Source organism: Staurois parvus, unplaced genomic scaffold (assembly GCF_062004578.1).
Source record: "Staurois parvus isolate SC_StPar_1 unplaced genomic scaffold, SC_StPar_1.0 ptg001181l, whole genome shotgun sequence".
NCBI lineage: Eukaryota > Metazoa > Chordata > Amphibia > Anura > Ranidae > Staurois > Staurois parvus.
In genome coordinates, this window is record NW_028318977.1 from 1,367,208 (window position 1) to 1,384,974 (window position 17,767).

At 45.3% G+C, this 17,767-nt stretch overlaps 1 protein-coding gene across 1 annotated transcript; it reads left to right on the top strand.

Annotated features, from left to right (window-relative positions):
• Positions 1-666: 666 nt before the first annotated feature.
• Positions 667-3,220, top strand: LOC149438559 (uncharacterized). The gene has a single exon (XM_089659688.1). The coding sequence runs from the start codon at positions 983-985 to the stop codon at positions 2,423-2,425; it is 1,443 nt and encodes a 480-aa protein (XP_089515814.1). The 5' UTR covers positions 667-982; the 3' UTR covers positions 2,426-3,220.
• The last annotated feature ends 14,547 nt before the right edge of the window (positions 3,221-17,767 follow it).

Genomic DNA, 17,767 nt, shown 5'->3' on the forward strand with positions numbered 1-17,767 from the left:
TGGGTTTGCCATTGCAACCCCTGTGACCCCTGAAGCTCCATAATGACTCCTCCTGTGCATCTGATGTCTGTTCTTCTCATACAGGAGACTTCACAGGAGGTTTAGTGAACTGTGCTTGACGTTTGTGTATTGCTGAGGTGGGGTACATTGTACATCATCCCCCTTCCCCCCATCACTACTGAACCCAACTGAGCCGGATCAGCAGCAAAATACCCGTATTGTCAGGCCAGATGTGGAAGGTTCTTAGGTACAACGTATGTACATAAGATGTGTTTTCCAGGCACCTATCTGATCTGCACAGAAATGATCAAGGGCTGCACACTCTTTCCTTTTCTTTTTTTATTACAAATGTATTGTTCAAGCTACAGCATTTTAAGAGATTGTGTATTTTTCTGCACATGGGATCGTTCCAGAGAAAGTTATTTTGTGTATATTCCAGCTATCTCCATATAACGACCCTTTTGTAAGCAGTATAGAAATAGCTGAAGGCTCAGCCTCACCCTTTGTAGGAATGTGTAGAGCCAGTTAGGCTGGTTTCTCGGTTTGATACAATTTTCACTTTCGTTTCTGTCTCCTACTGTTGGCGGGGGGGGGGGGGGGGGGGGGGTTATGTGGGGGTGGAGCTGGACTTCCCCTAAATTCTAGACATTTCTATAGTACCTCTTAGATGTGGGTGAGACTTCTTCCGGGTACGTACTTATCGTCTGCTGGATATATTTGAGGAGTCCGGAGCCTATTCCTGTCCTGAATGAAGAAAAAAAAGTTTATTATTCATCCTTTACTGCAAAGAAATATATTTCTGCTCAATATAGTTCAACGTCACCTATCTACACTGATGAGGAAGTAACCAAGTTCCGCTGCTTATGTCGTCTTCGATCTGCTGCTGGTTCCCTGGGTGCAGCTTCTCTGTTTGATAACCATCTGAGAGTCCACATCAAGCCACCAGAGCGCATCTAATCTTATCTTCAACCTCACGACTTCCATGGAGAATGGAAAAAGCTTTGTCAACCAAGAGTATTACTTCAGTGAAGACTTCCCCTGTATCTGTAGTTGGGCCCGAGGACACTGGAGGAAGCAGGAAGGGATGCCAGATGAAACCTCTGAAAGGGTGATAGAAACAAAATGGATTACATTGAACATTGAGGAAGTCACCAGACGTCTACAGGAACCCAGAAGACAGCGAGGTAAAGCAACTAGTGAAACCGAGCGAGCCAGGGAACAAACTTTATCGAATGTTGAGGAAGTCACCAGATGTCTACAGGAACCCATCAGAAGAGCGGAAGGTAAAGCAGCTAGTGAAATAGAGCAAGTCAGGGAACTGACTTCATCGAACGTTGAGGATGTCACCAGATGTCTACAGGAACCCAGTAGAAGAGCGCAAGGTAAAGCAGCTAGTGAAACAGAGCAACCCAGGGCATTAATTATAATGAACATTGAAGACGTCACCAGGTATCTACAAGAATCCAGGAGAAAAGTGAAAGATAAAGCAGCTAGTGAAACAGTGCGAGCCAAGACTATAAGTTCAGACTTCAGAAGATGGTTGAAAGACCTGAAAGAGACAATTCTGAATGGCATCTCCAGCCAGGAACAGATCTCAGTCTCTGATTTGATCCACCAGCTGGAAATAAAAAATGAGGAACTGTTCAAAAAGACTGGTCACATCGAGGAGCAGGTTGACATGATGGATCCATTGACTGTCCTACAGGAATCAGACAGACAGACAATACCAGTATCAGACAACGTTACTGAGGATGGAGATGATGAGGGCAGTGAGAGACACGATGAACTTCTTCATAGTGGAGTTGGTTGGGATAAGGCTGGGGTCTCACACACCTTACACACAGGTTTACCTGATATAATAACAGGGGGGAATGGACAAATTGACCTACAAGAACCGGTAGACATATTACTGGATGTGAACACAGTTTATAATTACCTGCATCTATTGGATGACGGGAAGGCTGCATCCTTGTCATTTATAAACAAGAATCTTCCAGACACTCCAGAGAGGTTTGAGTTTCGTCCTCAGGTATTGAGCAGTCAGAGATTCTCCACTGGGTGCCATTGCTGGGATGTTGAGGTCCAAGAGTCAGATAACTGGAGAATAGGGATGTGTTACCCCAGTATAGACAGGAAAGGTGGGATTCAGTCAGTGATTGGAAATAATAGGAAGTCCTGGTGTTTATCTAGGAATCATGATCGCTATTCCGTGATACATGACCGTAAAGAGACCTGCTTATTTGGGAGCATCTCCAGTGGCACCATAAGGGTGTCTCTGGATTATGAATCTGGGCTGATCTCCTTTTACGAATTGGGTATCTCAGTCCCACACCTCTACACCTTCACCGCCACCTTCACCGAACCCCTTCATGCTGTGATAGGCGTATGGAGGGGGTGTATAAAGATATCTGGAGGCAAATCATGAGGGGCAGAAAATTTAAAAGAAAGGAGACATTTGGTGGAGTAATGATCCAATATAATGAAGTGGTGGGTGGAGCCTTCTGTAGGGTATCCCAATATGGAGGGTGGGAAATTTAAAATAAAGGAGAACTCTGGTGGATTAGCAATCCAATGGGCTGAAGCAGCAGGTGGAGACTACTGTAGGGTATCTCAATATAGATACAATTTATATCTGTGAACTTCCTGTTTCTCCTGTGCTGACCACTGTGACTGGCTGTAAAAGCGTTGGGGTGAAGGGGGTTGAATATTTATTGAGCTCCTCCCACTGGTCATTGGTAGTGTCACTGACATAATCAATGTACTTTTTGGGTTGGGTATCTCAGTTTGATACCTCCACAGCTTCACCAACACCTTCACCGAACACTTTCATGCCATGATAGGTGTATGGAGGCGATGTATAACGATATCTGGGGGCAAATCAGGAGGAGTCAGATATTTAAAAGAAAGGACTCCGCCCACCATGGGCTAAAATGGTGAGTGGAAACTTCTGTAGGGTACCCCAATATAGATACAATTTATATCTGCCATCTTCCTGTCTCTCCTGTGCTGACCACTGTGATTGACCGTGAAAGCGTTGGGGCGAAGGGGGTTGTATATTTATTGAACTCTTCCCACTGGTCATTGGTAGTGTCACTAAGATAATCAATTTACTATTTTGGAATACAGCTCAAAACATAGCACTAACGATGGAAGCCACCCAAAACAGGCTGCACTTCTTCTCCAGGTTTCCCAAATCTTACTATCTATTGGCTTAGGCAAGCAATAGATGATTCCATATATATGTAAAGGGAGGGAGGTGCAGCGCTATATATGCAGACAAATGATGAATAAACACCGATAATGCACAATAATAAACGGTGACTGTAAGTTAATAACGCCACTAAATGGTGGCTAAGGTGAGAAAAGTAAACAGTCCAATGAAGGAGTGCTCTTAAGATCCAGGGTGATCTTCAGACGTCCAGTAAAAGGACCATCGGGTGATAAAATATAAAGACTGCGCACTCACCAGATACGCAATCTTTATGCGCATTTGTGTAAATATCACTGGACCTCCTGTATCATCATCCTGGTCTGGTCAGATCTGGTCAGCATATCCCTCATGGCCTGGTACCCGGATGAATGCAGCTTTTCTGTAGATTTGGCCGGCTCCCACCAGAACTCAAATAAATTCCTTAGGGAAGGCTACAGCAGGTTGGACGCATCACCGCCGGCGCCACGAGGGGCCCCGGCGGTCATCTTTGATTTACTCCTGGGTCAGTACCATTTTGTTGTGTGTTGGATTTCCTGCTATCCTGTGCCCCTAATAAAGATACCTAAGGATATCACACTATGTGGCCCTTTCTATTTATTTGAGTTCTGGTGGGAGCCGGCCAAATCTACAGAAAAGCTGCATTCATCCGGGTACCAGGCCATGAGGGATATGCTGACCAGATCTGACCAGACCAGGATGATGATACAGGAGGTCCAGTGATATTTACACAAATGCGCATAAAGATTGCGTATCTGGTGAGTGCGCAGTCTTTATATTTTATCACCCGATGGTCCTTTTACTGGACGTCTGAAGATCACCCTGGATCTTAAGAGCACTCCTTCATTGGACTGTTTACTTTTCTCACCTTAGCCACCATTTAGTGGCGTTATTAACTTACAGTCACTGTTTATTATTGTGCATTATCGGTGTTTATTCATCATTTGTCTGCATATATAGCGCTGCACCTCCCTCCCTTTACATATATATGCTATTGAAGGTTTGATACGGTGCCTTTTCTGGTGTACAGCTGCTGCTTAGTATATATTGTCACATAAGCGCTCACTTATCTTCTGTTTCTCCTAATAGATGATTCCAATTTCTTTCCTTTGCTTTCCTCTCCCGGCCGGCAGAATACAATGATTACTGTTAGTGACTATAGCCGCGGGCAGTAACAGCATGCAAAAAAATAAGTCAGGCTGGTTGTACCCAAGTCGATCAATAAATCGACTTAGGTGCAACCAGTTTGCCCATAGCTGGATCGAATCTCGGTCGGTCTCTGCTGAATTGGCCAAGATTGAATACATCTATTGCCACCTTTAATGACTTGCACTTCTGCTTGGGATCCATAGTTTATAGCCAGGATGTTCTTTGCATAGGGGTTGCATGTTCGACTTGGGCGCAACCATGGATTGACTTGGGTGCAACCAGCCTTCCCATAGACGAATCGTATCTTGACAAGTCCCCGCTGAACCGATTGAGATATGATCCATCTATGGCCAGCTTTGATGACTTGCACTTCTGCTTGGGATCCATAGTTTATAGCCAGGATGTTCTTTGCATAGGGGTTGCATGTTTGACTTGGGCGCAACCATGGATTGACTTGGGTGCAACCAGCCTTCCCATAGACGAATCGTATCTTGACAAGTCCCCGCTGAACGGATTGAGATATGATCCATCTATGGCCAGCTTTGATGACTTGCACTTCTGCTTGGGATCCATAGTTTATAGCCAGGATGTTCTTTGCATAGGGGTTTCATGTTCGACTTGGGCGCAACCATGGATTCACTTGGGTGCAACCAGCCTTCACATAGATGGATCGTATCTTGGCAAGTCCCCGCTGAACTGATGGAGATATGATCCATCTATGGCCAGCTTTGATGGTTTACACTTCTTCTTGGCATCCATAATTTATATTCAACTCATTTTTATTTATTTTAATTAACAGGGTAGACAAAAACAAGGACATCCATAGGTTCACGGTAGTGCATGAGCATTCATGGCATCCATAATTTAAAGCCAGGATGCTATCTGCATGGAGTTTGCATGTTCAGTTTAGTTACAACCATGGATTGACTTGGGTGCAAACAGCCTACTCATAGATAGATCGAATCTTGGCTAGTCCCTGCTGAACCCACCAGAGATTTGATCCATCTCTGGCTGGCTTTGGGGGTTTTCACTCCTGCTTTAGGTTCATAGTTTAAAGCTAGGATGCTATCTGCATGAGGTTTGCATGTTTGACTTGAGTGCAACCATGGATTGTCATGGGTGCAACCAGCCTACCCATAGATGGATTGAATCTTGGCCAGTCCCTGCTGAACCGGCCGAGGTTCGACCCATCTATGGCCAGCTTTGGTGGTTTGCACTTCTGCTTGGGGTCCATAGTTTGAAGCCAGGATGCTATCTGCATTGTGTTTGCATGTTCTCCCTGTGTTTGTCTAGGTTTCTGTCAACTGTTGTTTCCTCCCACATTCCAAAAGATATGCTGGTAGGTTAATTGACTCCTGTCTAATATGTGTATCTATGACCTTGAGATATGGACCTTAGAATGCTCCCTCCCTAAGGGTAGGGACTGATGGGAATGTTCAGTTTGTAAAATGCTGTAAAAATGTAAGTGTTTTGAATACGTGTAATAAATCAATAAATCTTTGATCTGTCCATTTATTTATCATTGTGGTGCTGTAAAGCAGGACCTAGGTGGAAGCGGTTATGTCAGTCTTCTGCAAGGGAGGGCTGAAAAAACTATTTCAAACAACTTGCTCAACCTGAACTCATAGAAGACTCTCCACAATCGATCTGACATGGCCTCAGGCAAGGGTGCAACTATGGATCATGGGGCCCAACAGTAACATTTTAATAGAGACCCCCCTTCAGCTTTCAGCTATTTTAAATTAGTCTGTATCAGCTACTTACAGTATTCAGCGCCGCGTTCAGGCTTCCTCTGATTGGCTGAGATGGAGAGGCAGGCAAATGACATCATGATCTCCACACCAACCAATTAGATAAAGCCTTGTACTCATAGATGAAATTCAAGGCTTCCTGTGAATGGCAGAGCAGTGCTCAATCCGACATGATTTTGTTTCCGGGGCTGGAACAAAGAGATGACAATGATTCTGGAGTCATCTCCTGTACATCTGATGTTAGCTGTCCTTGATTGGAGATGTTCCAGGAGGTACAGGGTCAGCATTACAGGAGGTACAGGGTCAGAGTCACAGTGGTACAGGGTCAATGTTATAGGAGGTACAGGGTAAGTATACCAGGGGGCACAGTGTTAGTGTCACAGGGGTACAGGGTCAATGTTATAGGAGGTACAGGGTAAGTGTCACAGGGGGTACAGGATCAGTGTAAAATGGGGTACAGGGTCAGTGTCCTAGGAGGTACATTGTAAGTGTTCTAGGAGGTACAGGGTCAGTGTCCCAGGAGTTACAGGGTCAGTGTCCCAGGAGTTACAGGGTCAGTGTCCCAGGAGTTACAGGGTCAGTGTAACCGGAGGTACAGGGTCAGTGTCCCAGGAGTTACAGGGTTAGTATCCCAGGAGGTACAGGGTCAGTGTCCCAGGAGTTACAGGGTCAGGATCCCAGGAGGTACAGGGTCAGTGTAACCGGAGGTACTGGGTCAGTGTAACAGGAGGTACAGGGTCAGTGTCACAGGGGATACAGGATCAGTGTGAAAGGGGGTACAGGGTCAGTGTCCTAGGAGGTACAGGGTAAGTGTTCTAGGAGGTACAGAGTTAGTGTCCCAGGTGGTACAGGGTTAGTGTCCCAGGTGGTACAGGGTCAGTGTTATAGGAGGTACAGGGCCAGTGTCACGGGGGGGGGGGGAATTGGGTACAGGGTCAGTATCCCAGGAGAAACAGGGTAAGTGTTCTAGGAGGTACAGAGTCAGTGTTCTAGGAGGTACAGGGTCAGTGTCCCAGGAGTTACAGGGTCAGTGTCCCAGGAGTTACAGGGTCAGTGTCCCAGGAGTTACAGGGTCAGTGTAACCGGAGGTACAGGGTCAGTGTAACCAGAGGTACAGGGTCAGTGTAACAGGAGGTACAGGGTCAGTGTAACAGGAGGTACAGGGTCAGTGTAACCAGAGGTACAGGGTCAGTGTAACAGGAGGTACAGGGTCAGTGTAACAGGAGGTACAGGGTCAGTGTAACAGGAGGTACAGGGTCAGTGTAACCAGAGGTACAGGGTCAGTGTAACCAGAGGTACAGGGTCAGTGTCACAGGGGATAGAGGATCAGTGTAAAAGGGGGTACAGGGTCAGTGTAACAGGAGGTACAGGGTCAGTGTAACCAGAGGTACAGGGTCAGTGTAACAGGAGGTACAGGGTCAGTGTAACAGGAGGTACAGGGTCAGTGTAACAGGAGGTACAGGGTCAGTGTAACCAGAGGTACAGGGTCAGTGTAACCAGAGGTACAGGGTCAGTGTCACAGGGGATAGAGGATCAGTGTAAAAGGGGGTACAGGGTCAGTGTCCTAGGAGGTACAGGGTCAGTGTCACAGGAGGTACAGGGTCAGTGTCACAGGAGGTACACAGTCAGTGTTATAGGAGGAACAGGGCCAGTGTCACAGGGGGAGTACAGGGTCAGTATCCCAGGAGGTACAGGGTCAGTATCACAGGGGGTAGAAGGTCAGTGTCCCCCAGGGGTTAAAGAGTCAGTGTCACAGGAGGTACAGGGTTAATGTCATAGGAGGTACAGGGTAAGTGTTCTAGGAGGTACAGGGTTAGTGTCACGGGGGGGGGGGGGAGGGGTTGGGTACAGGGTCAGTATCCCAGGAGAAACAGGGTAAGTGTTCTAGGAGGTACAGGGTCAGTGTCCCAGGAGTTACAGGGTCAGTGTCACAGGAGGTACAGGGTTAGTGTCCCAGGTGTTACAGGGTCAGTGTCACAGGGCAAACAGGATCAGTGTTCCAGGAGGTACAGAGTCAGCATTACAAGAGATACAGGGTCAGTGTCACAGGGGGTACAGGGTCAGTGTCACAGGAGGTACAGGGTCAGTGTCACAGGGGGTACAGGGTCAGTGTAAAAGGGGGTACAGGGTCAGTGTCACAGGAGGTACAGGGTCAGTGTCACAGGGGGTACAGGGTCAGTGTCACAGGAGGTACAGGGTCAGTGTCACAGAGGGTACATGGTCAGTGTCACAGGAGGTACAGGGTCAGTGTCACAGAGGGTACAGGGCCAGTGTCACAGGGGGTACAGGGCCAGTGTCACAGGGGGTACAGGGTCAGTGTCACAGGGTGTACAGAATTAGTGTCACAGGGTTACAGTGTCATTGTCACAGGGCAAACAGGATCAGTGTCCTAGGAGGTACAGAGTCAGCGTTACAAGAGATACAGGGTCATTGTCACAGGGGGTACAGGGTCAGGGTTGCAGGTGGTACAGGGTTAGTGTCACGGGGGTAAAGGGTCACAGGGGATACAGGGCCAATGTCACGGGGGTAAAGGGTCACAGGAGATACAGGGCCAATGTCACGGGAGGTGCAGGGTCACAGGGGATACAGGGCCAATGTCACGGGAGGTGCAGGGTCACAGGGGATACAGGGCCAATGTCACGGGAGGTGCAGGGTCACAGGGGATACAGGGCCAATGTCACGGGAGGTGCAGGGTCACAGGGGGTACAAGGTCATTATCACAGACAGTACAGGGTTGGAGCCAAGAGGTATTCTAGGCTTGAATGGCCTCAACAGACCCCCCCCACCATGGGGTCCCCCTTCTACCTCCAGCCCCCAGAGCAGATGCATGGACTGCTATAGCTATTGTTACACCCCTGAGCTCCAATCTTTTCTGGTGAAGATATCACTTACATCATGTGACTCTTCAATAGGAGTTGTCTGGCACGGAGTGATGCCAGAAGTATGTCAAACATCTCGCTCGACCGCACACACCCCATCCACATCTCATGACTGCAAGGATGTCTCAGGCGTCAGGTTATGCCGATAAATGTCAATAAGACACAGAATGTTGTATCAAACTCCCAGAGATTTTATCCTCATGAAGATCCCCCACTGACCTCTCTTCCTGAGTCCTTCAACCTTGACAGATCTCTATGATCCTTCACAGAGCAAAATGATTGGACATCATCTGCAGCTACAAAGATAGATGCTTCCCTTTGTGGACATCCCAGGCCTGTTTATCCATATCTGTAAACCAAAGGGAAGATGGAGAATCTTGCATGTTATCAAATATTGCCAGAATTGTAGATCCAGCTCTTCTACCCATGCCCCGACTCCTTTGAGGATCTTCTTAGAAGCTTCACTCAAAACATACTGCATATCAAGTGTTCTGTTTCAAATGGCACTTTATGCATTGACATCTTTAGACCCAATCTGTCCAGACAGTATGGTCACTTGCTGACTTAGCACCATCCACAGGCAGCTTAACTCTTCAATAAGTTGAATCCACCACAGTTTTACTTCAGCTAACTGCAGTACAGAAGATGTTTTTCCAATCTTCTGAAATGTGAGAAGACAAAGAGTTTCCTGAGCTATGCCTCTGTAAATAACCAACACTGACTGAGGGAACAAGGAAGAAGTGTGGAAGGGATAACAAACAAACTAGCCCTAAACAGGAGAGGGAGAACAGACGAAGAGACCAAAATCACATTGTAAGCAAGTTATAGTGGCCCAAAACCACCATTAGATGTCAACATACTACAGAAAAAGAATAATCTCATGCAGTTCAATACAATACATAAAAAATACACGAAAGTGGACAAAACACAAGCCAAAGAATGTGTTCAGTACACCTCTGCAATGCATACATTTATCCCATTGAAGTACCTAAAAGTACAGAAAAAATGCTAGGAATGAACTCAGCTCCCTATTTCCTGTTGTGGACTGACAACACACAACACTTTTGGTGGAATGAACGGTGTCAGCCCTGCCAAGTTGACCTTTTTTAAACTATTGAGCTACTCCCACTCTGAGATCTCTGCCATGTAAAAGCTTTTGTAGTTCCAAGATACAAACTGGGAGTGCTACATAACATCTTTGCGGTGCTCCAGCTTCTCCCTCTGTTCCCTGTACACCCCCCACCTCTCCACTCCACGTATGTGCACTATATTGCCAAAAGTATTGGCCCCACCCTCCAAATCATTGGATCCAGGTTTTCCAATCACCTCCATGGTCACAGGTGCCCCTAGACATGCAGACTGCTTCTACAAACATTGGTGAAAGAATGGGTCGCTCTCAGGAGCTCAGTGACTCCAAGCGTGGTCCCGTGATAGGTTGTCACCTGTGCAGTAAGTCCATCCGTGACATTTCCTGGCTACTAAATATTCCACGCTCAACTGTTAGTGGGATTATAACAAAGTGGAAGCAACTGGGAACTACAGCAACTCAGCCACCAAGTGGTAGGCCACGTCACATGACAGAGCGGGGTCAGCGCATGCTGAGGTGCACAGTGCGCAGAAGTCATCAACTGTCTGCAGAGTCAATAGCTAAAGACCTCCAAACTTGGTGTGGCCTTCAGATTAGCACAACAGTGCGTAGAGAGCTTCATGGAATGGGTTTCCATGGCCGAGCAGCTGCATCCAAGCCTTACGTCACCAAGTGCAATGCAAAGCGTCAGATGCCGTGGTGTAAAGCATGCCGCCACTGGACTTTAGAGCAGTGGAGACATGTTCTCTGGAGTGACCAACCACACTTCACTGTCTAGCAATTCAATGGACGTGTTGGGGTTTGGCAGTTGCCTGACTGCATTGTGCCAAGTGTAAAGTTTGGTGGAGGGGGGATTATGGTGTGGGGTAGTTTTTCAGGGGTGGGGCTTGGCCCCCTAGTTCCAGTGAAGGGAACTCTTAAGACATCAGTATACCAAGACATTTTGGAAAATTTGATGCTCCCCACTTTGTGGGAAGAGTTTGGGGATGGCCCCTTCCTGTTCCAACATGACTGCACACCAGTGCACAAAGCAAGGTCCATAAAGACATGGAGGAGCCAGTTTGGGGTGGAGGAACTTGACTGGCCTGCACAGAGTCCTGTCCTCAACCCCGTAGAACACCTTTGGGATGAATTAGAGTGAAGACTCTGAGCCAGGCCTCCTCCCCCGACATCAGTGCCTGACCCCACAAATGTGCTTCTGGAAGAATGGTCCAACCTTCCCATAGACACCCTCCTAAACCTTGTGGACGGCCTTCCCAGAAGAGTTGAAGCTGTTATAGCTGCAAAGGGCAGGGCCAACTCAATATTGAACCCTACGGACTAAGACTGGGGGGCAATTAAAGTTCATGTGCGTGTAAAGGCCGGCCGACCAATACTTTTGGCAATATAGTTTATATCTACCTGAGCTGCAGGAAAAGGTTCCAGTTCTTCCCTCCGGCCAGCCCTGCATGCTACCTGTGCCTGGGAGGACCCCAGATTCAGGTTGGGTCTCCAGGATTGACCCTCTGCCTATTACCCAGCAGAATCTCTGCCTGAACCTCCCTGGAACCAGCACAGGCCACTGAGACCCTACATCTATGGACCCCCAGAACAATCCACCCACCATCTAGATAATCTCATCAGCAACTGGCTTCCAGGTATGAATCGCTGGCTTCTTTCATTGGCCGGGCCGAGATGATGTCACTCCTGCGCATGCGTGGGAATTCAGTCAGCTTTGGCATTGCCAAATTTGTACAATGAGCCGCGCACTCTACAGGGGTGGACAGGCAGGAAAGAAACATTAGAGCGCTGTACAAGAAACCTGCGTCCTGCACAGCATTTAACCATTAGCCGCCCGGCCTATAGCCGTTTGGCGGCGGCAAAAATGTATTACCTTTCCGGGTGCACGCCATTTGGCGTCCTCCCGCACATGCGCAGTTCGCGCGGTTGCAGAGCCGCGCAGCGGCGCGATCTGTCACCGGCCGTGTACCTCGGACACGGCCGATGACAGATCTGAGTACCGGCCCCGGTTGTATACAATGGATGGCTTCATTCATGCCATCCATTGTATACTAGTGCCTAGCTGTGAATGGTCACAGCAGGTCACATGCACATGTCATGTGATTAGCTGTGGCCAAATCACAGCTAAGCACAAAAAAAAACCAAAGACCTGAATTAATCGATTTCATTCAGGTAAATGCTTGCTTATAGCAAAGTAATTCTTTGCTATAAGCAAATTGTGTAAAAAAAAAAAAAATACTGATCACTTCCCCAAAGTCGTACAATGTTACTATGGTAACATTGTACTACTTTGGTCATAGTAAAATATGAAAAAAAAATCTTAAAAAAAATTAAAAAAAAGTAATAAAAAATTTAAAATAATAAAAAAAAATATATATTTTTTTTTATACTGTCACCAGTCAGTGTCCCTGATCACCGCCATGCCAGTTATATGATGACGCTGTACTGCACTGGTGACAGTATGTAAAAAAAAAAATAGTGAAAATAATTTTTTTAATTTTTTCATTTTCCGAAAAATTATGACAAAAAAAATACAACTTCAAAAAACTCGCCATGCCTCTTATGAAGTACGTCGGACTGTCTACTCTGCAAAAAGGGATCATTTGGGGGATATCTGTACTGTTCTGACATTTGGGGGATATCTGTACTGTTCTGACATTTGGGGGATATCTGTACCGTCCTGACATTTGGGGGATATCTGTACTGTCCTGACATTTGGGGGATATCTGTACTGTCCTGACATTTGGGGGATATCTGTACTGTCCTGACATTTGGGGGATATCTGTACCGTTCTGACATTTGGGGGATATCTGTACTGTCCTGACATTTGGGGGATATCTGTACTGTCCTGACATTTGGGGGATATCTGTACTGTTCTGACATTTGGGGGATATCTGTCCTGTCCTGACATTTGGGGGATATCTGTACTGTCCTGACATTTGGGGGATATCTGTACTGTTCTGACATTCTTGGACCTCAAGAAATTAGATTGGCCGTCAGTACTTCAGGATTGATCAATATTCAGATCTATCCCATAGTTTGTGAACTCTATAACTTTCCTACAAACTAAATAATACATCCTAATTTGGGTTATTTTCACCAAAGACATGTAGCAGAATACATCTCGGCCTAAATTTATGAAGAACAATTATTTATTTGTAAACTTTTATAACAGAAACAAAGCAAAACGTGTTTTTTTTTCAAAATTTTGGGTCTTTTTTTGTTAATTTAGCAAAAAATAAAAACCCCAGCGGTGATTAAATACCACCAAAAGAAAGCTCTAGTTGTGTGAAGAAAATGATAAAATTTTAGTTTGGGTACAATGTTGTATGACCGCGCAATTGTCATTCAAAGTGTGAGAGCGCTGAAACCTGGAAAATGGCCTGGGCAGGAAGGTGTAAAATTGCCCGGTATTGAAATGGTTAAAGCGCCCTGCCCTTGCGATCTGCAGCGCGTGTCAGCACAATGCTAACGACACTCCAAACGCAGGACACGTTTTTCCCAAACCAGATCGCATGGTAACAAAAGTACCTTACGCTCCAGTTGGAGTGCGTTTCTAAAAGTAGTGGATGCACTACTTTAGGTGCGGTGCGATGCGATTTCAGCCCAAAAGGAATAGGTTGAATTGGCACTGCACAGAACTGCATGTGAATCGCACAGGAATGTACGATTCCTGTGCAATTCCTAGTGTGAACCGACCCTTAATGCAGAAGAGACAAATCATGTTTCTTCGGCATTAGAAATCCTGACTGTTCACCCATTTTCATTTTTTTACCATAAAGTTCCACTTTAGGATCATGCAGGAAGTGTGCAGAGGACACAGGACAGAAATGGATTTTTAGGAGTATAAAGTGAAGAGCCGGCAAAGTGTTCTCCCCATAAATGTACTTTATTCATAGAGGGTACAGGGTGCAAGTTACAGCAGCTTACGCGTTTTGGTAAAAAACCTTATTAATAGCTCATAGCAATGTATTTTTGGCAGGATCAACAGGTGACTTATGCACTTATTAAAAAACGGAGCGTAAAACATGTTAACCTCCCTAGCGGTCTGATTCTTTCCGATTTTTTGTGCTGAAAGCGGTACATTTTTTTGCATGGAAATATGTATTTTTTTTATTGTAGGCCTGTAATTTTTAGGAATAACTCACTGAAATCTGTCCGAACAAGAGTCTAGTAAACATCCCGGGTAGGATAAAATTTGAAACACGAAATCATAAATTATAATTTAATAAATAATCATAAAAAATAATAATATAATAATAATACATTTAATTCAATAATATAATCAAACCAAAAACACTGAAATTTGAAATACAGAGGCAAATTCTCACATCGCTGAGCAAAGTCGCAAAATCGTTTTCAGTGTCTGATGACGAATTTCCCCCACAAATCATTGTCACTCAATTCTGCAAGTGGTTCTGATTTACTATCGCTGTTCTAAAACCGCTTTTGCCGTAAAGGGACGCTTTTTGGACGCCATGGACTTTTTAAAGTTTCCAGGCAGAAAGAACAGTAAAAATGCAGGCAGGGCGCCGGACAAAGCAGTAGGGACAAAATGTATGTGAAATTCATTGAAACAGCAATGACAGCAAAAATGAAATTTTTGAAAATTTTCAAATTTCCCGCCGGTTCCGGCGCCCGTACGTCCCGACGTCACAGGGACCGGAACACAGAAGCCGGATGCCGGCGTCGGCCGGAGGAGATGGCCGGGGACGCTGCAGGGGACACATCGCGGGAGCGAAGGACAAGGTAAGTGCTGCAGGGACCCCCTGAGCAACGCCGCATGGCAAGCCCGAGTGTAGCTCGGGGTTACCGCTCTTGGTATTGAAATTTTACCCCGAGCTACACTCGGGATTACCGCTAAGGAGGTTAACTGGAGTTCTGTGACCCTGATATGTTTTGTGGAAGTATGCTATAAGAAAAAAATGTCTAATAAAGGTGATTTTTGTGGGAAAATATGAGCTTGGGCTATTGATTCATGTACACCATTTTGTTATGCTTGCATTGTTATAAGAGTTAGAGTGATGTTTTAAGTAAATGAAATAAAAAATATCAACATTGTTTCCAAGCTTATATGGAAAATTTTAGAATGTGTATGTAACGGGTGCAACCGCAATCGTAGAAGTGTGAAAGCTATATCGCAGATGTTCTCAAAGTTTCGTAGAAAATATAGATTGATACTCAGATAAGAGACTCGGGGATATAACCAAACAGACAGAATGTACAGACTGGGGTTTTAACTGTTTAACCATTTGCCGCCCGGCCAATGGCCGTTTGGCAGCATCAAAAGTGCTTCTGCACTCCGGGTGTACGCCATTTGGCGCGCTCCCGCACATGCGCAGTTTGCGCTAATGCAGAGCCACGCAGCGGCGCGATCTGTCACCGGCCGTGTACCTCGGACACGGCCGATGACAGATCTGAGTACCGGCCCCCGTTGCAAGTACCATGTGACCTGCTGTGACCAATCACAGCAGGTCACATGACAGTTGTATACAATGGATGGCTTCATTCATGCCATCCATTGTATACTAGTGCCTAGCTGTGAATGGTCACAGCTAATCACATGCACATGTCATGTGATTAGCTGTGACCAAATCACAGCTGAGCACAAAAAAATAAAACAAAAACCTGAATGAATCGATTTCATTCAGGTAAATGCTTGCTTATAGCAAACTAATTCTTTGCTATAAGCAAATTGTGTAAAAAAAAAAATAAATACTGATCACTTCCCCAAAGTAGTACAATGTTACTATGGTAACATTGTACTACTTTGGTCATAGTAAAATATGAAAAAAAAATCTTAAATAAAATTAAAAAAAATGTAATAAAAAATTAAAAATAATAATAAAAAAAAAAAATATATATATATATATTTTTTTTTCATACTGTCACCAGTCAGTGTCCCTGTTCACTGCCATGCCAGTTATATGATGACGCTGTACTGCACTGGTGACAGTATGTAAAAAAAAAATAGTGAAAATAATTTTTTTAATTTTTTAATTTTCCGAAAAATTATGACAAAATAAATACAACTTCAAAAAACTCGCCATTCCTCTTATGAAGTACGTCGGACTGTCTACTCTGCAAAAAGGGGTCATTTGGGGGATATCTGTACTGTTCTGACATTTGGGGGATATCTGTACTGTTCTGACATTTGGGGGATATCTGTACTGTTCTGACATTCTTGGACCTCAAGAAATTAGGATCAGGATTGATCAATATTCAGATCTATACCATAGTTTGTGAACTCTATAACTTTCCTACAAACTAAAAAATACATCCTAATTTGGGTTATTTTCACCAAAGACATGTAGCAGAATACATCTCGGCCTAAATTTATGAAGAACAATTATTTATTTGTAAACTTTTATAACAGAAACAAAGCAAAACGTGTTTTTTTTTCAAAATTTTGGGTCTTTTTTTGTTAATTTAGCAAAAAATAAAAACCCCAGCGGTGATTAAATACCACCAAAAGAAAGCTCTAGTTGTGTGAAGAAAATGATAAAATTTTAGTTTGGGTACAATGTTGTATGACCGCGCAATTGTCATTCAAAGTGTGAGAGCGCTGAAACATGAAAAATGGCCTGGGAGGGAAGGTGTAAAATTGCCCGGTATAGAAATGGTTAAGGAAAGTCAGCCTTTGTCTAGTATCTGGGTAGAAGAGAAAGGTACGCTTTGCTATTGGATAATTTGTGTTTGCTTTGCTATTGGATACTTTGAGTTTGTGGTTTTTGTCAATATAAGCTATGATGTACGTAATAAACTTTGCAATCTTCTTGTATCCCACCTGTGTGTTGGTTACCTTGACTGTCCGATCGCGCCCGTGCCACACCCAGACACTAAGAATATACAAGGAATAATACAAGGGGGAATTCCTTTCAATTTTAATGGGTGGGTTGGCCATAGGATGTTTCTTTGCCCCACCCAGGGCCGTTATTACGGTTCCTGTAGATGTAGTGCCCACTAGATAGTGCTAGTGTAAGGTACATTTATTTTTTGGCTCATGGTAGTGAGTGAACCTCGAATTTCTGTGTTTTCAGTGTCAGGCTGGATGACTCAGCAGGTTGGGACTCTATCTCCACCATCTGGTTCTGGAGGTCCATGGAAGCTTCCAGAAGCCAGTAGGCCTAAGGGTGGAGACTTCAATCTGCATATTCATAGGAGTCTGGCCAATCCCAGGCTAAAAGGCCCTGGTAGTGTGGTAGACTAGCCCATAAATATGAGAAAGCAATGTTTGCAGGGTGTCGGGTTGAAGATGGATTGCTGAAAGGTGTTGCTGTGTGGTCTGGGAGGGAGGAGGGAAGTTCTGCTTCCAGGCTGGAGGTTGGAGGAAGTAGAGAAACTGAAAGAGGGAGCTCCACTGACCTGCCGTCCACTGGGGAAGGACAGCCTGCAAAGCTTGGAGAAGAACCAGCCCAGCTAGAAGGCCTGAAAGCAGTTTTATCCACAGCTGCAGGACAAGGACAATGTGAGTACCTCTGCACTCCCAGGGCCTAGAAGGGAGAGGTCTGCTGGATGCAAGTTCTGGCAATGCTTCAGGGGAAAGTTCATAGCTTACCCAATCCCCTGTCCTGGGATACCATAGCCATGTGGGCTGGCATTCTGTGCACCAAGGGGACCAAGAGCTCCTACACATTGTCAAGTTTCTAGAAATCCACTCAGGGGACACCAAGCTCCTAGAAGGGGATTACTT

What these genes read in the sequence shown, in the direction of transcription:
- LOC149438559 (XM_089659688.1), top strand. Translation starts at nt 983, where the DNA reads ATGGAGAATGGAAAAAGCTTTGTCAACCAAGAGTATTACTTCAGTGAA.